This window comes from Neopelma chrysocephalum, unplaced genomic scaffold, assembly GCF_003984885.1.
Source record: "Neopelma chrysocephalum unplaced genomic scaffold, ASM398488v2 Primary Assembly neopelma1_97, whole genome shotgun sequence".
Lineage (NCBI taxonomy): Eukaryota > Metazoa > Chordata > Aves > Passeriformes > Pipridae > Neopelma > Neopelma chrysocephalum.
Window position 1 is genome coordinate 6,077,333 of NW_020897760.1, and position 25,275 is coordinate 6,102,607.

Sequence of the window (25,275 nt, forward strand, 5' to 3'; positions counted from 1 at the left end):
TAAGCAGCCCCCCCTCCGGTGGGGCTCTGAGTTAGAAATGGTCAGTTCCAGTTTTCCCTTCCCCCTATAGAGGTGTGCCTGCCTGAAAGTTTCTCTTTGGTGTTGAGGTAAAATCGTGGGAAGGTGGGGGAAGCTTGGAGATTGGATTTTTATTTTTGTGGTGGTCAAACCACCACATTTTGTTTAAAAATTGTGTATATTAACAGGATGTAAGAAAACGCTTTCTCCCTTAGTAACACATTGCAGACTGACTGACCAGTCTTCCACAGAAACTTTCTGTCCTAGTTCTAAAAACTCAATTGCCTAATTTATCTAGGGAAAAGGGGTACGGGCTGTGTGTGTCTGGCCCAGGGGAGTAGTCTGTCTCATTCTTTTTCCTCTTAATACACCACCTTGTCTGCTTATTACAGAAAATATATTAGTTCAGGGGAGGAATTGCTAGAGAGGGTTGATTTCTGTCCTAGTCCACTCTGCCCCTTTGGGACTCATAAAATAACCAGGTCACAGATTTTTCAGTTGAATCGTTCTTTGTTCTTACTCTGCTTCAATCTGCAGTGAGGATCTTGTAACAATTCAGCACTCTGCTACCCTTCGAAGTTGTAAGTATTCCAAATAAAGGAACTGAAAATATCTTACTGAACATTAAGAATGGGTTTTTCATTTTTCTGGGAAATTGAAGTAATTTCCTTTATTAAAAAAAAAAAAAAGCAGATTGGACTTATAGCAAACTAATTTTTTGTGACCCTAGTTTCTTCTGATATGAGAAATGAAAGATAAATCTTTTTACAAATTGATTTAGATATAATAATTTGAATGCAGAAGTTTAAAGGTTCTGATCGCAGATACTTTGTTTCAGGGGCAAGAACCGTGAAGAAATGAATGTTGCCCCATGGACAAGCAGCAACCCAGGAATGCTACTGCTGGCATCATTATTGTGCATTCAAAGAGGAAATGTCAATGTTGTATTTCTAAAGAAGGAATATAGTTATTTGTACTGAAGCAGATGATACCCTTTTTATTTTTCCAACTGTTTTTGAGATTATTGCCTTGATTTAATAACATATTAATTTATTTTTTATACTTTAAAAATTATTTATCTTAAGTTGTAGGAATTAATTTCAGCTGTCATCTTTTTCCAGGGATTTTGAATGGTGTACTTGTTTCATATCTCACTTTTAATTAAAAACACAATGGTATTATTAAGAATTTTTGTTTGGGAATATTTTATCTTATTTTTTTGTACATATGCAGTGTTGCAGACACAACATCTTATTAAAATTGGCCTGTTTGTAAGATGTTTTAGGACACTGATGTGATCACAGACACTGGCAAAACCTGCTTGCTTTATTCCAAGCACTATCTTTAAGATGCAAAAGGACAAGGCCATAAAGCTTTCTGAGCTTTGAGCTTTTTTTTTCTTCTAACAAAAATCCCTACAAAAATTACCATAGATTAAAATGGCATCATAATTGTGCATTCTAAAACATATTTATTTCCATTTTTCCACAAGTACTACACAATTTAGCTGTACGAATGGCTGGTGGCCCCTGCAAATGTGGTTATGAGGCCTCAATCTGAGTCTGAATAATGCATACATGATTTATGTGCATTAAGACGTGATTCATACTTCAGAAAATCAAGTTAATAAAGTTACTTGACTTGAGGAACAGAATTGAATGTGTTGCAATTTAAATCCTAAGCCTCAGTTAAGTGTTTTGTATATTAAAAGTGAATCTTGGCCAACAAATATATCTGTTGTGTCTCTGCAACTCTGCAAGTGGTCCTGTGCCAAAGTCCTTGGGCAGTCATAGGCCTTTCATTGTTTATGTAAACACGTTCCACAAATGCCACACTCTAAGTGGTTCTGCAAAACCAGCCACACATTCTGCTGCCATTGACAAGGTCAAGATACACTTATCTAAAATATTTCTGCAGTTTCAGATTATTTAATCTGCTATTATGAAAATTATGATGTAGTGAAAAATACTGTTCCTTACAGAAATATATTGCGTGTTTTACATCAAGCTGTACGTTTCTCTACATAATAGTAAAGGAAAAACATTAGAATTAGGTTGACTGGTGTAATAATTGCAAATTAAACTATTATTTTTTTCCTCTCTTTAGGAACATCACTTTGCCTTCAGGCTAGAATTCTATGCATCAAATTTCAGACAGATTTTTTTTAAAGCAGTGGAAGCCCTTCAAACTAGGATTTCAAGTGGAAAATACAACCAATCTGTAATTACAGCTGCATCACAACACTAGTGGAATTCCACTAACTAGCATTGCATAAAGCCTCGCTTGCTCCTCCTACATGCACTAAATATAAATGTGCATGAGCAGCAAAAGCAATTTGCCTAATCTCTGAATCAGCTAAATAGCATTTGCACTAAAATTTTGTCTCTATACTAACTTATCTGGTTAAACTGTGGGTCAAACCTGATAAATAAGCAGAATCATAATTATGTTTTCTCTTTAGATGTTGTGCTATTTTGTTGCTTGCCTGAGAAGTTAATGATTCCACTTATACTGTTCAAGTCAATTTATTTCTTTTGGAAAGGATGGAATTGGTGTTTTTTAACATAATTTCAGTTAGATGTTTCTGTAGGGTCCTACTTTTCTTGAATTAGTAATGAATTTACTTCTCTGCAAATCCTGGAACACTAAGTTCATTTTTCTGAAGTGCATTGCATCACATGGGATTGTTGAGTCTTGGAAAACATTTTACTGGGTATAATGGCATTGCAATTAGCTAAATGCTGCTCATAAGGCTAATTGCTTATTAAGGTCTTTCTTTTTTCTGTCACCGAGGGCAGAAACAACACACTGAGTTTCTTTCTGCAATGTATCTGCAGTTACTGTATGTTAAGTTCGCATTGCACCAAAGTGCCAGTCCAAATGCCCCTCTGTTTAATCCACAGTTTATATGCAAAATTGGTGGAATATTTTCTCCAAAACTAGAACGGTCCAAAACTCAGACATCATGCTAGTTCTGATTTTTCTAAATTTCCATGTTGTCATTTGCAGAATCGAAAGTGTTGAAAGAGATTCCAGTCTTAGCAAGCACGTAGTGAAGCTGGTCTGTCCAACATCTTCCTGTCAGTTCTCCGCTGCCAGTATACTTGCTTGCTTTCTCTATTCTTGGTTGGGAACTCTGCCAAAAGGAAATGTGAGGAATCTGTCCAACAACTTGTCTCTTTCAAAATCCACATCCCATTTTTCAATTTTTTTTTTCTGTAATGGCTATTAGGACTCAGTAAGGGATTGGGAAGAAATCCATTCTTCATTCTGTTACAAAAGAACAAGGAGGGTGCAGTAGATGTAGAAAATCTGACCAGCTTTAGCTGAGGGATCCCACTTTGGGTGCAGTTTACTTTCCATAAATATGAGTGGAAGACTCGACACTACAGACTGATTGTAACTGTGGCAAGGCTTTTCCTGTCAGTATTGTGCAAGCTGGTTATTCTGTTAAAAAAAATTCATGTAGTTTACAAATGTCTTATTTTTAAGTTTAATCAAATTTCGTATTAAATATAATCCGTGTTGATAATGCAGTTTATAAGCACATGCAGAAGCATCTGCTTCTGTTTTTGTCTAATTGGAGATTATCCCTTAATCATGCAAGGCCCAGGTGTGCACTTTCAGATTTGTTGACTCAGGGAAGCTGGAGGTAACATTAAAGGCCAGTCACATTGTACTGTAGTTACATTTAGGTTGTTGCTCTTCTGAAGAAGACTCTTGGATGAACCACTCAGTGAAAAGAATGGCAAGAAGAAATGTCCTCATTACAGGTTGCTCCTCAGGAATTGGACTGGCATTAGCTGTAAAAATGGCAAAAGATGAACAGAAAAGATTTAAAGGTAACCATGTATCTGTTATTTATCTTTATAAAAAGATTCTGTTCAAGACAGTGCTGTTTTTTCCTCTGTGATTTTACAGGCAGTTGTATTCAGCTTGGTGACTCGTTTCTTGTTAGTTTTCCTCTTTTACTGCCAAGAAAATACAATACAGTGAAAAATATACTGTTTTCTGTAAGCAGTTTATATTTCTGTAGCTGTATTGAAACTGAACAACTACTGGAAGCGAATAAGTTTACACACACTGGGAAAAGATGGGAACATAAAGCCGAATAGCAGCAGATGTCTGTAGTGTGCTACCTCAGATACACATTCACAGCTTTGCTCGGGGCTCCTAAAATCTGTTGAATGAAATGTATGTGCCCATGCCCATTTGAGGACCAAAGAAGGGAATTTAGGTAAACAGTTCCTAAATTTGCAGTTTTTTCTTTAAAGCACATGTCATTATTCCAACTCTGTGCAGGCATAACTGGGTGAACAAAGGGGCTGGGATTTATCTTACTGCTGCAAAACAGGGTATTTGCTATGACTGAAAATGGATGGCAAGGTGAACTTAGCAATCTGTGGTCATTCAGTTTCTCATACTTACTCTCACAGTTTTTTACTGCTAACTGACTGGATGCAGATTCAGAGCTTTCTGAGTAATTAGGCCACAATAATGTTAAAACTAATTTCTATTTTGAGAAGTAGCTTGCAAAAAGTAGACATTTTTTCAACCTAAGGAAGTATTTGTCTTCCACTTTTTTAATAAAATTATGGTTGGTCTACTAAACAGGTTGATGGTGATTTGAAACAAAAAAAGAAAGAGATAGGTTTTGAGTACCTAAAAAAAATTTAACCATATAACTTGATATCCGTTACTTAAATTTTGGAGATAATATTGTCTTTATACACTGCATCCTTCATTGTGCATAGTGGTTTAATTCTTCTTTTGAATTTCTTGAAGATTTCAGAAACAGTCTCTGGGAAATCAGTGACAATATATGTTGAAAATAGTCTTTTTACTTCTAGTTTTTATCTGGTTTCTATCACTGATATGTAAGATCTGGATGTAAAAGCAATATTCTTTAATACTTCTCAGTAAGAGCGACAGAGTAAAGATTTTATTTCTGATAACTGTTGCTTCTGATGTGTTGCAGTTTATGCCACAATGCGGAATCTGTCCAAGAAAGAGCCACTGGAGGAAGCTGCGGGTCACAGGCTGGGCAAAACCCTCGAAATCAAACAACTCGACGTCTGTGATGAACAGTCTATTAAAGCTTGTGTGAACAGTATCCCTGACAGAAGGATTGATGTCCTAGGCAAGTACAGGATGTGTGTGCTATGAACAGATACCAGATTTCTATGTATCATCATCTCAAATAACCTGCAGAAGTTTCATTAGTGTAGTTTTTAAATTATCAAAGTAATAATAATTGTGTAGTATATTCTGTTCAAGATTTTAAGACATGAGTAGATTAAATTTAACCCTGCTTCCATGAAGTAGGGAAGCTTGTTTTCCTTGTTTATAAAGGAGAAACTTGATCACAGGGAAGTCTCTTGGATGATACAGTTTTTAGTAAATGTGAGAACTTTTGCCTAAACCAGCACCTTCATGAGCAAGACTTTCTACTCTATTGTTTAAGCGACAACTCTTTGTACTAAGAAAGCAACAGTATTTGGGAATTAGCAAGTAAAAGAACAAATGCAAAGAAAGGAAGGATATTTTCACTTCGTATTGAGAATTTAAATTGTACTTTACAAATAATTCAACAAGAAGTGTTTTCATACTGTTTTGCTAAAAATAAATATTAATATCTTAGTAAGATGGAAATTGCTTACACCATCAGCTATTAAATCTTCTCTAATAGAAAAATATGGATCTACATTTATTTTGATTAATTATTAAAGCAGTGCTTAACAAGCTGTTTCTGCAAAATGTATTATACTCTAATTTGACATACCAGTTGTAATGCAGAATGCCAGTCCTATCATCATTCTCCACTTACAAATATCCAGGAGGCAAATAAAAATCAATAGAAGTGTGTGTTTTGTTCAGTTGGTTTGTTTTGTTGGGGTTTTATTTCCTCTTGAAGATATGAATTTTAAGAAAACAAAAAGCAGACCACAATATGGCCCAGTCTATCATGTTTTGAAGACTTCTGTTCATTCTTATGGGTATTGACTGTAACTTTTAATTCTTAATACTGAATTATAAACAAATACAGGTAATGCTTGTCTCATTTTCCTGTAATACTTTAATAATTTTTTTAAAAAGGACTAATCAGAAATAAATTAGTTAAAATGTATCTGATAATTTAAATTGGATTAAAAGCATAGTTAAAAATAAAGAAATCTGGAAATGTCAAGTGTACTTGCAAAGCTTTAGTGACAATAACATCTTTTAATCCTTTCTTAAAGGATTATTTGAGGATCATTTAACCCTTAATCCCCATTTTACTTTCAAATGCTTTCCAGTAATGATTACAAGTTTATGTTTATGGAGGTTGTTGCTCACTGTTGTCTCCCATTTTGCCCAGTGAGCAATGCTGGAATGGGGCTCATTGGGCCTATTGAATGTCAGACCATAGATGAAATGAAAACTGTGATGGATACCAACTTCTTTGGACTGGTTCGACTGCTGAAGGAGATTTTGCCTGACATGAAGAGGAGAAAGAGTGGGCATATAGTTATAATAAGCAGTGTTATGGGAATACAAGGTAAAGTTTGTTTGTTTGTTTGACCTAAGAGTTCAGTACTCAAAATTTAAAGCTTTCCTCTTTTCATCTAAAAGAAAAAAAAGTAGGAGTTGACATATCTTAACTCTTGCGTTTCTTAATGCTGAAGTTCCAACCATAAAAAGCACCTGATGGGTTTTATGCATCTAAGGGGGATGTTACTACACAGCTACTCTCACGACATTTTAGCAACAAAACCTGCAGAGTGAATCTTTTTTTAGAGTTTTAACTTAAAGTCCATTTTTTTAAAATTGTATTGTTTTATTTTTATTATCTGGAGAATAGGGCTTAGCATTACTTTTATCTTTCCTACTGGAAGAAATTATGGGAACAGACAGACATGCTTATTACACTCTGCAATAATCATAATAGAATAAAATCTAAAATCCAATCCTGAACAACTGTACCACCTTTTTGTAAAGTTTCTCATCTCATAAAACTCGGAGAGTAAAATTTCACTGACAGATAATAGTACTCCCACTCTCGTGTCCCATCCTGTCTAAATGTATTTGTTTCAATTATTACAACTTACCTGGATTATTCTGGTGAGCAAGGGCCCTACAGCAATCTGCACAAGTTGTAGTATTAATACAATATTTACCCTCCACCTAAATGGATTGATGCAGTGCTTTTTCTAACTCACTCAGATGCAAGTTGGGTCTCTTGCACGATTGGATGTCCTGCATTACACTCAGCTCCTGTGTTCGTCTATTTAAGTCTTGCTGATAAATAATGCAGATGGTATTATGTGTACAGACACTTCCACATCTTAGACAACAAAATAATATCATCCAAAGAGATCACAGCATTGCCTAGGAGGAGGAAAGGTAGTAGTCAAACATCCTTTCCTAGACTAAGCAATTTCGAGAACTTAGGCAAAAATCAGTGTTTAGATTCAGCATGCATGAGGATTTTTCTAATGTTTTCCCAGCAAGACTGTAGAAATGAGTTTTTAAAATTAAACTATTAGTATGTTGAACACAATCACATTCTAAGAGATGTTTTGTTTGTACCATTAGGTATTTTATTTAATGATGTTTATGCTGCATCTAAGTTTGCTGTGGAAGGATTCTGTGAAAGTTTAGCTATTCAAGCACTCAAGTTCAAACTGCAGTAAGTATTGATCCACTGGTGTAAATTGTATTTTAGATAGTTTAAAATATTTCAGACCTAGTAAACAGATTTTTAAAGCTTGCTGCTAAAGAGATTGAGAACCCCTTGAAAACCATATGTCACAAGGCATAGAAGTGTTCACGCTCTTCACACTACATAAGCAAATAAAAAGATCTAGATGTTAAAATAAACATGTTCTCTTGAATAGTTAAAGGCTGTTTAGCTGTGGATAAAATACAGTTTATGTAACACTCCTGAAAACAGATTCTTGCATACAATATCACAGGAATAAAATTATAACATCAGACTGTGATCTTTTCCTTTAGAAAGGAGAACAGCCTTCTTAGGCAATTCACAGATGAAAAACTTCAAGGGCTCACCACAGAGAGTGAGCAAGTGCAAATCCATCAGAATGGAACACAGGGAGAGATATCTGTAATGACAGGAGGTGGGAGCAAAGAGAGAACAGTATGCTCTACTATTTCTAATGTTTTAGACAGTATTTAAGAGACTGGTCCTGTTCATCATCTGTGGATTTTGGGGTTTGATTTGTCACATGTATATTCATACTCATGTAATTCTGCTACTGTTCTTCATGTGAAGCCCAACAACTGGTAAATATCCACTGCATCTGTGTGTGCCCAAGCATTTAGCCCCCTGTGCTGTGGGAGACATCAGCTGTTGTGGGATTTCAGACAAAACTGTGATTCTACATACTGCTCTGCAAAGTTTGGAGGGATTTAAAATAATTGTATTGTAATGATACACAGGATATAGCAGAATTCATAATTAGATTTCAAGAGTATAACAGCAAAAAGGAGGTTAAAAAAGGAAGTATAAAAGGAAAAGTTAAGGGTCCGATGGGAAGAGTGACGCAAGAGAAAATGCTTTAGTTCCAGCAGTAGCTGGAATTCTGCTGTGAAGGTCAATAGCTTGATTTAGTTCTAAAGAAGGGCCTTTAGAACGTCCCCAAAGAACTCAAGTCTAGAAAGCGGTCCTATTCCAAAGAGTGTTTTGGCAAACACAGTGGCTGAGAGTTTTTACTGCCTGAGAAGAGAACTGGGAAAAAAACACGACCAGTATCTGTATTTCAGTGATTTGCTCTATGCTACTGAGCAAAAAAACACAGCAAAAGTCTCTGTATTGTAGTTTATTATTATACAGTGGAGGGATCTTGAATTATCTAACTCTGACAGCTTGACAAAGAAAATCCATGTTTGGGCAATTCCCCCATCTCTTTCAGCTACTTCTACTTTTATCAAGGGAAACAAAGAAATCAAGGCAGAATTTTGTTCAGAAAGTAACGAATTGTTATCATCCATTAATTATTTTTCTTAATATCTGCTAAATTCTTGTGGATAAATCATCCTTAGATTCCACAGCTGCGAGACAGCAGGTAACAACTGCACTCACTTATGTCATGAATTAAGTTACAGCACTTCTCTGAAATTTAAACTACGCAGATTTCTACTACTACATGAGGATGGGTAGGAGGAGCATGAGAACAGTAATGCAGCATGGGTTGCCTTTACAGAATGTACTGTTTAATATTGTTTGCTAAGAGTGCAACTCTTCAATATTTCTTTTTTGGGAAGGATTGAGGGGTATATTTTCCATGGGGGATAGTCAAAAAACAGTATATCTTTGCTTTTTTTGAACAGGTTAAGTTTGATTGAACCAGGCCCAGTGGTTACAGAGTTTGAAAGAAAAGTGTTTGAAGATGGAATGAAAATGGATCTTTCAGCTGCAGATGCAGAAACAGCTGAGATGTTCACTAATATTTACCTTAAAAATTACAAGCAGATTTTCCAGAGCCTGGGACAAAGTGCTGAAGATGTTGCAGAGGTAACTCATAAACAACTCTCCATCTACTTTTTTTCTCGATTTTTTCCTTTGTAATTTACAACTGCAGTGGTTTGTTGGTAGATTTTTCTGGTAGAAGCATTAGATTTAATTAAATGTAATACACATGATTGAAAAGGGTTTTCAAAAACTCAAGAGAATATTAAGAGTTCTAAAACCCTTTAGAATATTAAGAGAATGTTCATTTTGAAGTATTGAAGACAACTATGAGTTGTAATTTAAATACCACTGAGGTATTAGATGCCCTGTACGTCATCTGTTGAAGGCTGAACACTCTGCAGCGTTACCATACGCGTGCACAGGGCTCCCACCATTGGCAAAGCTGCTGCCCTGTCCATCTCCCTGGTGATCCCTCCACTGTGGGGAAGTTCACTCAGCCACCCCAGACCGCCAAGGCACAATAGAAGAAACATGGACGTAGTTTCTGGCGCTTGGGGCTTCCTGCAGAGAGACAAGTTTAGGCAAGCTGGGGAAGGGGACAATCATTTCAGGTGTTTGGTGGTAAGGAATAGCTTCAGTGTCAACTGAAGGTTTCCAGATCTTGCTGCAAAATGCACTGTCCCGATCCTTTCCCAGTGAACTGTAAAAGAAAGGATCTACTATTGTGGACATATTTTGGAAGACTATTCAGGATACTTAGGTATAAGGTGCTATTCACCATGGTATAGAGAAACAGAAATAGGACTAAGAATAAATAAGAAGTACTTCTTATGGCCATAAAATATTTTAAGAAAATTTTCTAATGAAATTCTAATAAAACTATATAAAGGGTTTTACATAATTCTAGGACTTTATTCTTTCACTTTTTCACTGCTAACTGAAAACTGGGGTTTTACTTTACTATTTTGGTAAAGGTCCTTTGAAAATTCTATTTCTCCTTCTCTACAGCATACAGTAAAGATAATTCTTTCAGAAAATCCACCTTTTCGCCATCAGACCAACACCTTGTATACTCCAATGACAACTCTGAAGTATGCAGATCCAAATGGAGATCTACCTATTGATATATTCTACAAAATGGTTTTTCAGCATGACAAAATCTTCAGTGCAAGTCTTAACTTCATCAAATTGCTACGGTGGAGAAGTAGAAAGAGCTTTGACCTGGGAAAACCCTCACAATAAGTATGAGATTATATAGTGCAAATTGGGATTACTTGTAGGTACCGATGACTCAGTTTGTTGTTATTCAAGTGGCTTTGCTCTGTAATTGTGAAAAGGCATTCGAAATGTTTATTTGAGCTTAGCCAAGATATTCAGCTGAATGTGTATATCTTCAACGTTACAGTTTGCAGAACCTTGCAATTAAAATCCTCTAACTACAGTTTTATTCTGTTTAGTGTTTGCTTTTCACACAGATATGTTTTCGTGGGAATGTGGACACTGACTGACACTTGTGTATTCAATATTAGCCCGATCCCTTCACTTAGTAGAATATAATACATAGTGAGATGTGTACAGTAGGTAAACTATTTAGATTCTTAATATCATAAAAATATTATATCTTTTTACTTATTAGAATAGGATAGAATCAGTAATCCTTCAATCACAGCTGCATTCTTGTTTTCAGAAGTCGGATCTATTTATCAGCAACAGAAGAGAAAGTCTCATCAATCTTGAAGTGTCACAAGTGGAATATTTATTATTCATAAATATTTATTATAATATTCTGAATGCTTCCTTTATGTGCAATGGTTACTAGTGTATTACACTTAGTGAACAATAAAATGTTTTTTAAAAGCAACTTAAAATATCTTCTTACTGTCTTGGTACCATTATTTTGAAAACCAAAGTATTGTCAGTAATAAGTGATTCCAATTCATTAAATGCCTTCAGTGCCTTCAGTGTCTGAAGCAGAGCCACAGGCTCTCCTATTCTAAGCTATCCTAATAAGCTAAACCAAAATTTTATCATGAAGAGAAGGCCTTTTCCTTGTCTTACTCTCACCCTAGTCTGACAAGTCATCTGAGGCCAAACTGGGGGCCTGGGTTTAAGTGCTGTTCTTGCATGACATTCCTGTTCCCTGACCTCCAGCCTTGCCCCTCGGGCCTCCAGGCTGGTGTTTCTCAGCACATTCCAGCAGCTGTCCTTGTTTCACCCAGAGAGCCCAGCTGGAGCTCACTGCGGATACAGGAACTGTCTTTCCTTCAGTACTTTCTCACTAAGCCAAAATCTAACTCCGTGCTGGGACTTGCCCAGCCCTGCCCTGCCTCTCCCCAAAGGAGCTCCAAGGAGCCAAGCAGCAGCCCAGGCGTGGGCAGCTCCTGTGGATGCCAAGCACTGCAGGGAACACGACTTGCTCTGCAGTCACGACCCTCCTGGTGGGGCCCGAGGTGTGGGGGCGTGCAGGGCCCTCCCCGGGACAGCAGGCAGGGGAGTGAGGGGAGAACAGCACCCGCGGCAGCCCCTGTGCACAGCTGGAGGCCTCAACCACCTCCCACTCCTAAACCAAACCTCCTGGAAAACACGGGGCCGGTGCCTGCAGCCCAGCATCACCGTGTGCATGGCACAGAGGTGGGAACAGCAGCCAGGCTGAAAAGGAGCAAGCAGGAACCAAAGGACAGCAGTGGTGCTGGCGCTGAAGGGAGCACGACCACTCGCCCTCTGCAGCCCTTCGCCATCAGTGAGGGGCCAGCGCTGGGCACAGGCAGCCAGGGAAGGGCAGGGCGTGCCACGAGCAGCTCAGTGTCGCTCAGCTGTGGCTGTCCCTGGCCCGCAGGCTGGGCTGGGCTGGGCTGCATTCCCGGGCAGTTTTCCTGTGCAGCACAAAGCAGCACGGTGCGACCAGGGCCATGGGTTGTAACGGCCCTTCCACGAGCACCGGCGCGGTCCGATTAACTCTGTCTCACACAACCCTCTCGCTACTGGTTATGAGGTGGCTGAAAGCACAAAACGCAGCTTCACAGACGGATGCCGAGCAAATCCCTCCGCGGCTACGAGTCGTGGATAAACGGCGGATGAAGAGCTGAGCGCCAACCGCGCATCCTGCTGTGGGAACGCGCCTGCCTGGGGCGTCAAACACCCCGCTACGACCGGAACCGAGGGAAGGGCGGCCCGAAACAGCTCCTGGGGCAGCCCCCGGGCTGACGGACAGACGGACCCAGAGCCCCTCGCCGACCCCGCCGCCCGCACGTGGCCCCGTGCCGCTTCCGGCGCCCGCGGCGCGCGGCGGAAGCTGTTCCGGCTTCCGGCGGAAGTGCCGTCCCCGCAGGTTGAGCCGGAGCCGGAGCGTTTCCGCCTCGCGGCCGCCGCTCCGCCGGGCCGGGTGAGCCCAGCTTAGCCCAGCCCAGCCCAGCTTAGCTCAGCCCAGTCCAGCCGAGCACCCCGCGGGCCATTCGGCCGCTCGCCTCCCCTCAGCCCGGTCATAAGGCGGCGGCGCCGGCGCCCGAAGGATGTGTCGGAGGCGGCAGTGGCAGGCGCCGCGGCCGAGGGAGCCCTGAGCCCGAGCAGTGCCTCCCGGCCCCGCCACCCCCGGCCCGGCAGCGACCCCCAGCCCGGCCCCCCCCGCCCCTCGCCCCTCCCCGGCGTCGCTCCCGCCGGGTCCCTGCGCCCTGGAGCCCCGCTGAGCGCAGCCCGGAGCCCCCGCAGCCAGGATGGCCTCGTCGTCCGGCAACGACGACGACCTCACCATCCCCAGGGCTGCCATCAACAAGATGATCAAAGAGACACTGCCCAACGTCCGCGTGGCGAACGACGCCCGGGAGCTGGTGGTCAACTGCTGCACTGAATTCATCCACCTCATCTCCTCCGAGGCCAACGAGATCTGCAACAAATCGGAGAAGAAAACCATCTCCCCGGAGCACGTCATACAAGGTGAGTTCCCGCAAGCGCTGTGCTGCCGCCGGCTTGGGCACCCGTGAGCCACTCCTGCCCCGTGCTGCTTTTCCCTCTCCGGTTGCTCGTAGCTGTGTAGGAGACAAAAGGCAGGATCTCGTAAGGGTCTGGAGGAAACGCGTGTGTTGCCCGGCTTGCCAGTCGCACTGCACGGGAGGCTGTCTTTGTGCAGTCAGAGCAGCTGCTGCGTGTGCTCGGCACCAGCTCTGTTTTTGTGGTTCGGAGAAGCCTTGATGCTGATGAGTAAAGTCACCAAATCTCTTGCTCTTTTTCGTACCCGTGAAACGAGGGCTGCTTTTTCGAATGGACATGCAGCATGTTTTAAGATCCTCAATGTATTCAATGTCTTTCTAATTGGAGAGTGATTGAGTATGTGGGCCCAGGCTTTAATCTGTGGTAGTCCTGTCTGGAAGCTCTAAAGAGCTGTCTTTACAGTCTGGTTGTTTAATACTGAAACTTTGTTGCACAAAGCATTTAAACTGACCTGTGCCCTTTTATCTGTTTCTGCTGTTGACTTTCACTTCCCCTTGCTTGAATAAAAGGCGAATTCTCTCTGTGTCTCATTTGCTTGTCTTTAAATTCTGCTGCAAATAGGGAGTTGTCTTGCCTCATCCTGAAGTCTGCATCGGGCATGTTTTGTCAGGACTTACTCACTTTGCCTTAAGACTAGGCTGATACCTCTGTCTGTTGCAAACGAATTTATAGCAGCAATAGTGGATTACTTTGCTGCCTAGTAGAGATGTTAACAGTAGCATTTGTAGTAGAGTTATTTTCAGGACTGAGATGGTATCAAGTTAAATTTAAAAAAGGTTGTTAATTTGATGGGGTTTTTTAGTAATGATTTGCTGTTTGAAACAAAAAAAATAAGTCTATCAGCTTGCTCACCAGAAGAGGCTCAATTACTATGTAGCATGTATGAGCTTTAATATTAAGTAAAATACATGTAAACTTAAAAGCTTAGCAAAGTAGCTCCATCACAGAAGGTTAGGATGTAAAGAGTAAAACCTGTGCTTGCACATTGAAGCACACTTTGGATGTAATGCTTTTTAATACATGGATAGTTTCTTCAAGTCACCATGAAAACATTTGAGCTTAGTTCTTAACGCAGGAATAGACATGATCTTTAATGCTGAGGACAATAAAGAGTTCACATATGAAAGTATTTTGTGCCCAGTAGTGGTTGATGGTCCTTAGAAAAGATTTCACCTGTTGTTGGCCTAGGGTTAGTCTGGGTTTTTTGGAACACAAATTGAAACTGTATGTGCATATCATCAGCAGGTGGTCCCATACCAAGTATTTCACTGGGTTCTATCTCATTGTGTTGGGAAAAATTATCTTTGTTTTAGAGTTGGGAAAAGTTAGTTTCAAATTAAATCTGTACTTTTTAGTCAAATATTGCAAAGGAAAACTTTGGAGATGTATCCGTTTTTGCAGTGCTCTATAGATGGAAGGAGTTGTTCTTGGATTTTCTGCTGTTCCTGTCTTTAGGGAGGTGTATGTGCTCTTAGCTCCTTTCAGGTGCTGGTCGGTTGGCAGATGATCCTTCTGTGAGGTATGAGGGTTTAGATTGCCATTTTTGGAAACAGTGATTATGTGTATATAGGTTGAGTATTTCAGCATTTTCATCCATCTTTGTATATTCTAAATACTTGCTCTTTTGACTGCTTCTTGATGTAGCTCCATGACAATGATGTTAACAAATTAGGTAATTGAAATGTGTGTGTTGTGGCTATCCATGTATCTTGTTCCTTTTGAATGCTTAAAAGGAAAATGAGGCTAATGGCCATTGTATCACACCTGGTCCAGTCTAAGCACCAGGACCTGCCCAAAGGAATCTTTTTGTACTGTCTCTAGAGCTGGACCTGGCAATTCCAGACTGACCCTGTGGCTTTTGAGAATTTAGGGGGGGGCACAGTTTCCTTTCAGGTGAGTTTGCTGGTCTGACTGGGCCTGTAAACAAAAAGATACAAGATTGAAAACAAGAAGTGGGAAGGGTATTTTGTTGGGAAGGAGGAAAGGGAAACAGGCACTCTGCAGTTGGTGACACTCTGCCTTTGGACTGTGTGAGAGGTAATGTGGAACTGCTCGAATGTGTACTAGTGTGTACTAACTGTACTCATGTGTTTGCAGCCATGGTGCTTAGGACACCCTTTCCTTTGCTGCACTATTAAAATGATTGTATGGCCATGTGCTGAGCAAGAAATCTTTCCCCCTACCCTTGGGTTGTGTTTCAGATAGATGGAGTCCCTGCTGTGTTTCATTGTGTGGTAGCACAAACACTTGACTGGCACAGTGCTGTCAGCAGCACAGGGAAAGGAAAGCAGAGGCTTCTTGCATCCCATGAGAGATCTGATTTGATAGATGTACTCAGACCATGCCAAGCACTCACTACTAGGAATAAAACGCAAAACAGCTTCCTTGGAGAGTATCCAAAGGCTATGTCATAGTTGTAAGTGGAGATAGTCTCCATGTTTATTGTTGAATCCCACCATCAGAAACCCAGCTGTGAGTCTGCAACTTTAGTAAGCAAATGAATGTTCATCCATCCTGGAACAGAAGAAGACTAATTTAACAGTTATAGAAGTTGTGACAAAACAACCTTTTTATGAAAAATCAAACTTCCATTGAATTCTGAAAATGGTGACTTGTTAAATGACCTTTTTTATGAAGTTGGTTAATTTGATTACTTGGTCTGCACAGAACGGTTGTGCAGTAAGGTAGGCTATGGACTGATGGCAAATCCTTCAGCTTCTTTTCATGGGCTGCTAGGGTACTGACAGTGTTTATACTAGCATTTAATTTTAAAGAAATCCCACAGAGCTGTTCATGTTTTGGATTTTAATTTGAAAGTTATTTTTTCTTTGAAAGGAGCAGATCAGTTAAATCTCAGATATGAATGACCTGAGTGTATCAAAAAAAGTAGTACTAGCTGGGCATCGCTGATTAATCAGATCTGCACCTTCATGCAGTCTTTAAGAGTGGGAGGAAACTGGGGAAAGGACAGTTGTGATTTGGTGTTTGTAGACATGAATTGTTTGCTGTGTTTTGGGATTCAGCCATTTACATTTAGTGTGATCATCCTGACCTCAGTAAGATACGGAATTTTTAGCAGTCTGGGCAGACTGGTAGGTTTCAGACTCAGAAGATAGAAAGACACTGAGTTTTGATGGAACAGCAGCTCTGATAAGGTAGTATTCACTTGTCCCACATTTTAGCACCATGCTGATATAGAGGTATCCATATCCTTCTGTACATGTGTTCCATAAAGCCTTGATGTGCTTCAAGAAGACAGTAAATTTGGTAAGTCCTTTCACAGCCAGCAGAATTTCGTTGCAGTAGACCTGTGATGTGTGTATGGTTCTTCATAGCTTTGTTGTACTGAGCAGTTGTACAGATTTGTCCTGGTTATATCACATGGGGAACGTTATTTGCTTTTGTGTGTATGTGTGTGCTACATTCAATACACAACGCTAAGTTCTTTCCATTAATTTATTTTCTTTTAAGGACCATTTAAAATTTTTGTAAAAACACATCTTGCCGTTGACTTCAGACTGGGCAGTTGTTCATATTCTGATGCAGCAGATTGCCAACCCTGATCCGTGAATGTTCTTTCAACAAGCACCTCTGGTTTTACCGTGATGGTTTGTCTTAGTGATGTTAGATTTGTAGAGTTCTTAAAATTTTATATTTTGGTTAGAAAAAAGATATGACTTTAGATAGTTTCCTGTATGTACTGTTTACATTTTAAAATTGAACAAGTTCTTAAATATTTGTAGTTTGTTTAGATAACCAGTTCTGGACCATGGATTTGCCTCCTATATGCTCAGGCTGGATTGAACAAGTTTCTGAAAGTTTTTTGGTAGTTCTCCTAGAAACTGTGGGTTAATTGGGAAAAGTGTTTCCAGTGTCTGTGTGTGGGCTGAGGCTGAACTGGCATAATGTCTCTGAAGCAATTTGACTATCTCTAAATCAGTTTGTCTTTTAACTTTTTTTTTTTTTTTAAGAAATAAGTATTATGTAAATTCATTTGCCAAATGTTATCTGTTGAAGGGATGGTAGGGTTGCATGACTAGACAGCTGCACAGACAGCCCTGTTGAAGACAGTGTGGGAATTCTCTCCTTGAGTTCAGGTTGGAAGTTGAAAACTCAGAGAACACGTTTGGGTTATTGTTTAGGTTGTGATACAATGACATGCTGACATAATTATGGTAGGAAAATGTTGCTTACAAAATTAGTGTTAGAATATAGTCTGAGTTCGTGTAACTAAGAGCTTGTTTAAAACAATCTCTATTGATTGCTGTTGTGCAGTCTACTTTAGTGCTATTTCTTGAATAGGTTGTCACATAAGGTCAAAAGAACTATTGTACTGTAAACTCTGAATTGTGTAAATAGTGGAAATGAACTAGTTTTTTTATTCAACTGATACTTGTTTCTAGTGTAATTGGTGTTTGTGTAATGTCTCTAGGATATTCTGTAACAGGTTCACTTCGGGTGTGTGTGGAGGCATGTAGTAGTAAATGGTGCGTCGGGAACTGCCTTTTGTCATGTGTTCTACCTGGGTTTTTATAATCCTTCCTATTACCTTTGCATTCTTTAAAAAAACTGTTGTTGCAGAATATAGCTGCATTCCAGATTTCTTTGGGCAGACAAAAGTGCAAGATTTCAGTTTCTGAATACATTTTAATGCGGAGATAAAAGAGTTTCTGCTAAGAAATAAAACAATAAAGAGCTTATATATAATTTTATATAACTTCATATGTGTGAACTATGCATTTTATATATAGGCATTTAGATACTAAAAGACAAAAGCTAAAATAAGACTTGCAACGAAACTGGAAAGATACAATCCCTGAGACATTAAAGGTTAACAATTCAGACAGAAAGGACTTCTTAGCTCTATAGGTTCTGTTGATTCTGATATACAGAAGATGGGAAAAAGATGTCTTGAAGAATAATGCCTGTCTCCAGGAAAGTGTATCCAAAAGCCCTGAATCCTCTGCAAGTGCAGACTTCTTTGGTTGTACTTGACTAACCCTAATTTTTTTAGCCTGAAAACCTGTACTCTCGAATGGCATAGGAGAAGAGACAAGGAAAATAGCTGTCAGATCTTTTTTATGAACATATTTTTGTCACCAGGTGATAGAAAAGTAATCAAATGTTTTAATTTTTTTTTGTCTTTTAAATTAAGAAGTGGATATGTATTATCAAAAGCTTTGTAAAAAATAAACAATGTGTTTTCTTTCTTTCTTTCCAGCACTAGAAAGTTTGGGATTTGGCTCCTATATCAGTGAAGTAAAAGAAGTCTTACAAGAATGCAAAACAGTAGCACTAAAGAGAAGAAAGGCCAGTTCACGCTTGGAGAACCTCGGCATTCCGGAAGAAGAGCTACTAAGGCAGCAACAGGAATTATTTGCACAAGTAAGTAAAGCAATACTTGTACTGATGTGGTTGGAATAATTAATGTTGCAGGTCTAGGGCCACAAAAGCATGTGCACACCTCAACAAGTGTCCCCTTGTGAATTGCTGTGGCATCCAAGATGCTATTGGCCTTGACCTGTTGGATTTGGGGAATGTGAAGTCAACAAATAAGATGCTGCTACTTGTTACTTCTGTGGTTTGACATATAGGACTTTGTATAAGAACAGATTTTATACTCTAGGTTTAAAAAGCATGGGGTTTTGCTGCTACTTAGGTATTTCCATTCTACTGTAGTAAATACATTAAGAATTACTTGCCTGAGGAAATAAAAGAATGACAGCTGGTGTTCTAGGAAATTACTGGTTTTGAAGCATTAAAAAGTGAAAATAGCTTTTCTGTTTCTGACCATCAGTGCACAAATGTTACTGCTTATCCTTTGAAAGAAACTTTACTCTTGGCAAGACTCTAATTGGGTGAATTCATGCATAAATTTTTAAAGAGGCAATTGAGGCATGGAAAAAGCATTTGCTTGGAAATAGTACACACATACACACATTCTCCTTCATCCCAGCATTATTCCCTTCCAGCTTTCCCAGATAGTTCGTGAACATCTCTTATTTTAAATGACTAAACACCAATTTCATTTATGTATCTTCCTACACCATCTTTCTCTCTACTATTCTTTTAGTTTGACTAAGAGATGGTAGAGTTATCTGGGATTTCTCTTTCCTCTTAACCAAGGCATGAGTCTAATTTTCTCAATTTTCTTGCTTTAATTTTCTCTGATGAAAATGCTTATTCAGTTAATGTCTGATTACTGTGACCTCTCCCCTTTGCTGTACTTGTATCTTGCTGAAACTGTTGTTTTTCCTATTGCAACACGCCAGCTTCTTTAATCTTAATTACATGATGAATTTTAAGACATTTGAAGTTACAGCATACCATGTAGCTATTGCCAGCATGCAGTGAACTAGTTATGATCAAGTCACGTGTGCTTAACTCTTGTTTGACTGTACTAACATTAGAAAGACCAATATGGCTGCTTCTGAATTTTGGGTAAGATTTCCAAAAAATAGTCAGTTTGAAACCTTTTTTTTTACTTACTATTGTGTTCAAATAACTCAGCATGGTGTACAAAATAAAAAGAGCAGCAAACCCAAGGTGTGTCAAGGGAGTACTAGCTCCCGAGTATCATTAAAAAAAAATAAAATTAAAAATGCTGGAATCATGGCCACCTTATGCAAGCCCCACTTCATCTAAGAAATGACAACTTGAAATGTATTCTTTTAAAATTCTGTGTTACTGTGCCTTAACATATAAATTAAGGCAATGCATGCCAGTTTGACAGGATTGTATGAATGATTTTTAAAAATAGTCTTTGGTAATATGGAAAATGTTTGCTTAGATTCAAAGATGGGAGTCTTATTTTTCAAAAATAGTAGTGGTGATATGGTGTTGGAGGTACTGTAATTATTTTTAAAAATAGTTACATGAGTGCATGTTTGTTTATTTGTGTTAATCTTGTTAATATTCTAGAGCATGACACTAATGCTGAACTTATTGCTCTAGTTTTAAAGTACCTACCTGTTAATGTTTTGAATGTTTGACACCTGTGTCTTGCCTGGTTGTAAATATTTGAAGTCAGGGGAATAGCTTATCCTGACATTCATGCACGTCTATAAGTTTTCGTGCAAGACAAGGCTCTTAATGGATTTGGGTTTTCTTTGAGGCTTCCTCACTGAGATTGTGTGGTAAATGACTTAAGTTTACTAGATGCTTACAAAGCTTCTTGGTCAATACAACTCAATGGAATTTTTGTTGTTGTTGATTGGGGTTTTTTTGTTCCATTTTTGAAATGGCCAAGTGTTACCATTATAAATCCGGCAGTGAGGGTGGGCACTGGCAGCAGGATCCAGGTGGTGTGAGGTGCTGAGCCCCTGTTTCCTGGTGCATCGCTGTGTGTCAGCTCGTGGAGTGTGCAGTTAACTTCATTGTAGCAGGGTCAGTAGGGAGCCCTGTTATCTCATGTGTGATAAATGTTTATGCCTTTCCTGTATGCGCAGATGTTGCTGTCTTCCTTTAAAACTCTATGGTGTCTTAAATTGTTTTCCAGCCCTTTTAATTGTGCAACCACTTGAAGTTTGAAATACTAAAAAGTCTTCATTGAGAAAAGATTTCTACTTCTGTAGAAGTATTTTCTTTTACTGCTAGAACAGACTGACAAGCTGTGACATTTATAATAAGGGAAGACCCCTTTTCTTAACATTGCTAAGTAGATAAACTGGGTTTGGTCATTTTCCAAAGCATCATCTTTTTGGCATCCTAAAGTTTGCAAAACTGTAAAAAATGTTGATGCTTTGGAAAATAATAGGAATTTTCAATGAGTGCAAGAGGATTAGAAAGGAAATTTTTACAATCTTATTGATGACTTGTAAAAATAGAAATGTAAAGAAGACTGAAAATTTTTAATTTTAAGAAGTTTTTCATAATCACTCAAAACAGAAATTAAATTTTTAACTTGAACACAATTGATAAGTATACTGTTGAAATCAACAGGAGTTGCTGAAAAACAAGTGAAAAGCCTGGATTGAAAAACAAGGGTTCATCAATTGAACTATTTGAAATGTTTTGTTAGAATGTCTTGTATTTTACTTTACTGAAAAGGACTATACATTTCTGTAGCACAGCCATCCTCAGTCTGCATACCTGAATTTGAGAAGAGCTTACCTAGTTCTGTTTTCCAAAGATTGCTTAGCAAAGCAAGATAATGGCTTTCTTTATGTTTTTGTAATAATGTGTGCCTCTGTGGTACAATTGGGTGATTTTATATTTGGAAGCTTTAGTGTTTGTAATCAACAAAATAAGGCTGTTATCATCTCTGAACTGTGATTAAATGTTAAGTTCCCTTGAAATTGAAGTCTAAAGTTTCTATTGCTTTGACTCACTTAAATTTTCATTAGGAAGTGGTTCAGCAGAATTCCTACAGTTGAACTTAAGTACACTATCTTCTGTCTGTTGTTTTTTCAACTGTAAGGCCTCCAAACAGTGGTGTCTTCAGAGGAAGACAGAATATAGCCAAGCATCTTGCTACAAATAACTAGGTTTTGCATGTACAATTAATAAAAAGCTATACAAAAGGAATCTGCAGGTACAGATAAAAATGCTTTTAAAGATAATGTGTTCTGAAGGTTCTTCACAAGCTCTGTATGGCCTTAACTATTAAATTCGTGTCTCTAGGCTAGACAACAGCAAGCAGAACTGGCGCAGCAGGAATGGCTACAGATGCAGCAAGCAGCTCAACAGGCACAGCTCGCTGCTGCCTCAGCCAGTGCATCCAATCAGGCAGGATCCTCTCAGGATGAAGATGATGAAGATGATATCTGAAAATCACCAGCTGAGTTGTCTTACTAAGAAATACTTTTCCTGCACAACGAAAACAGTGAAATGAATGCTTACCTGTAAGTTTGTATGCATCGTGGACTGGCAGTTGGTATTCTAGGGGTGTCTGCTGTTGTGTGCTGTACATGTATAAACTGTCTTTTTTCGAACTCTTGAAGAATTAAGGTTCAGTATCATATCAATTTTGGATTTTTAATGGTGTATATGGAAATTTTAGATAGCGGTGCGTCATTTATTTGATCAATAAACAGTGTTACAATAAACAACAAGTTTATAAAATATAGTGAGATTTATACAAAAAGCTCTAAATCCACATTTGCATTTCTTCCCTTTTAACTAAACTATAAAATCTTACTTAGAATTTTTAATTGTTTTTGGGGGAGTGGTACAGTAGACATAATCTGTTAATGGGAAAAAGCAGAGTTCAGCATAGAAGAGCCTGAATTCTTAGTTCTTTTTAAAATGGCAATAAACATTATATATGCTCAAATACCACACTGGTTAAAATTTGAAAATGATGCATTTTCACCAAGCTAGGAAAAGGTATGTTTAATAGGAGTTGTACAAATTCAATCATTTTTTTGTATAGGGGTGAAAAAAATAAACCCGTGGTTTTATTATGACATCCTTTGACAGTCCTAACTGATTATGTCTCTTCAAAGAGACTGCCTGGTTTGAAGAACTAACGTTTCTGTTATTTCACTCCAGTTTAATGTTAACTGTTGTTGATGGTATTTCGTAGTCCAGATTTATTCATATTGTTGAAATATAAAGCCGGAACTTAATGAAACAAAACTGTTTGTTCCGCTCGTGACTGGGAGTGATTAAGTATTCAAGCCTAAGAAGGCAAAAGCTGACCTTAAGAGCATGCTTATCATAAAAGAGGGAATTTATTTAACTTTGATTAGTCCTTGTTGTCAGCATAATGCTAACATTCTCCAGACTAGGTTGCCACTGGATTACTAAAATACCTTGTTGAAAGACAGCAATTTCTTCATTCAGATTGGTTTGTAGGTAAGTCCAGGTTTTTGATAAACTATTCCCCAAGAGTGATCAGCAATACATGAAACAGAAATTATGTACTTGTCCTTTCGATAGTTCTGTTGATTTAATGGATGAGCAGCTGTCCTTTGTGTTGAAATAAAGCACAGTAGTGTCCATTGCTGAGTTTTAATGTGTTACTTGAAGTAATACTGGCATATCTTCTGGTACACTAATCTGAGCAGACTAGAAAAGCCACTTGCATGCTGCTGTAGATGATCTCTATCTCTCTAACAATGTGGATTGTTCTATTAACTTATGTCCTCAGCAAGCTGGTCCAGTTAGAATTCTTGAGGAGGGCTGCAGCAGTCTGTTTACATAAGGATGCAAACAGAAAATGGTGGGCCCATTTTTACATGAAGATCTGGACAGGATATAATTGGCATATATTCAGATCTCAGTCACATAGTGACTTTTGATTTAAATTTGGGATGTCTTAAGTTGCAGATTGGATAAATGCATTAGTGCAGTGAAAACTCAGAAAAGTATTTGTTTGAATGTTTAAGTTTAAAAAAGAAAAACAAAACAAAAAAACTTTTGTGGATACTATATGACAGATGTTAGGCAAGGTTTGACCAAGGAAGTGGTTTTCTGTAAAGGTTTAAGTACCAAAGGTAGAAAATCTAGTCTAGTGATACAATGTTAATGTGCAGTGTTGGCTTTTCTAATTTGTACTGTAACACCTTCACACTTTCTATTTTAAATGAGTCTTTTCCTTCTAAATAATACTAGGTATATTTTCACACCTTTCTTTTCTGATGCAGAAATCAGGTTAACATTTTACTGCATCTGGTATGTATGGTGTAATATGTTTGGATTCTTGTGACCTTTCTTTTTGGACATTCTTGTGCTTTTTCATATGCTGTATTCTTCAAGCAATAAAATTCTGATGTGTTTTTATAAAATTGCTTTTATATTTAATGAATAGTCTGTCTTCTTCATTGCATTTAAAAACAAAAAAGTTAAGACGACTTAAACCCTGTTGTTATTTTGGCCCTCTGAACACTATTTGTGAACTGAAGTCTGTACAACCTGAGCGCTGTTGGATAGCATTCCTGTTCACTGGGGTTGTTAATGCTTGCAAACAATATTTCCGGGCTTGACCTGCTCTCTTTCCTTTTGGGAATTGCATTTTGTATATATGCATTTTTATAATCTGACATTCTTCACCTGAGAAGTTGAACAAAAACCCTGTAGATCGTGTATCAGCTGCTGAAATACTTTCACAAAGTGAAAGGCCACAGGCAGAGGCTGAGGAAATAAGAATTTAATTTAATATAGATAGTCATGTTTAGAGATTACTTATTCAGCCATCCCACATCAAGTATGAAAAATAAACTCTGGCACTTAGAGGGGAAGAATCTTCAATGATCTTTCAACAAATGAAGAATTTTGTATTACTTTGTTATTGTGCTTCCACGCACTACATATTCAGTGAAGACAGATTTCTGAATTTGTGGTACCCCTGATGTTTTTGGTACACCAGGTACATGGAACATAAAGTTTGGTTAGTGAACTGTATTGTTACTTTGTCTCAGAAGAAACATGTATAAGGATGTGTCTTTCTTAAATATTGAGTTGATGAGATTATCTGTGGGTTTTCCATAATTATGCTGACAGTCTGTTTCAGAGTGCTTTCACTAAGTGACTTTCTTACATAATCTTTCTTTTCTGTTACTTTAATAAAGTGTATGTCTGTATGACATTGTGGATAATGAATATAGTTGTATTTACTACACTGAGGTACTTTCAAAGGAGTGTCTTAAGGATTCTAAACATCGAATGCTTAAAATGGTATTTGAATTTCAGTATTTACATGTGGCTAGTTGAGTTTGGTTTTGAAACACTGGCATTTCTGCAAGAATGGAAAAAGTCCCAGAAAGCCACAAATATAAAAGATGCTCTTCAGATTTTGTAAAAGTACCTCCATTAAGGAGGACTTGTGTAATAACGTCTGGTTGATCTTTTTGTATGGAAAGATTGTTTTCATTTGAAACAATGCCAAGTCACGTGACTTAATGATTGTTGTGGAACAG

At 38.4% G+C, this 25,275-nt stretch overlaps 2 protein-coding genes and 1 long non-coding RNA gene across 4 annotated transcripts; all 3 read left to right on the plus strand.

Moving 5' to 3' along the window:
* The first annotated feature begins 184 nt into the window (after nucleotides 1–184).
* LOC113972892 lies at nucleotides 185–1,089 on the plus strand. The gene is made up of 2 exons (XR_003536055.1): nucleotides 185–599; nucleotides 857–1,089. It is a non-coding gene; the product is annotated as an uncharacterized LOC113972892 (long non-coding RNA).
* A 464-nt stretch (nucleotides 1,090–1,553) lies between these two features.
* Nucleotides 1,554–11,379, plus strand: LOC113972891 (retinol dehydrogenase 8-like). Of its 2 annotated transcripts, XM_027694413.1 has the most exons (7): nucleotides 1,554–3,169; nucleotides 3,792–3,860; nucleotides 4,997–5,158; nucleotides 6,377–6,556; nucleotides 7,594–7,687; nucleotides 9,349–9,532; nucleotides 10,439–11,379. In XM_027694413.1, the coding sequence occupies exons 2-7, from the start codon at nucleotides 3,830–3,832 to the stop codon at nucleotides 10,670–10,672; spliced, it is 885 nt and encodes a 294-aa protein (XP_027550214.1). In that variant the 5' UTR covers nucleotides 1,554–3,169; nucleotides 3,792–3,829; the 3' UTR covers nucleotides 10,673–11,379. The 2 variants fall into 2 exon arrangements, with proteins under 2 accessions (XP_027550214.1, XP_027550213.1); XM_027694412.1 differs by having other exon boundaries at nucleotides 1,554–3,860.
* A 1,379-nt stretch (nucleotides 11,380–12,758) lies between these two features.
* Nucleotides 12,759–24,949, plus strand: DR1 (down-regulator of transcription 1). The gene is made up of 3 exons (XM_027694427.1): nucleotides 12,759–13,360; nucleotides 18,636–18,799; nucleotides 22,037–24,949. The coding sequence occupies exons 1-3, from the start codon at nucleotides 13,141–13,143 to the stop codon at nucleotides 22,181–22,183; spliced, it is 531 nt and encodes a 176-aa protein (XP_027550228.1). The 5' UTR covers nucleotides 12,759–13,140; the 3' UTR covers nucleotides 22,184–24,949.
* The last annotated feature ends 326 nt before the right edge of the window (nucleotides 24,950–25,275 follow it).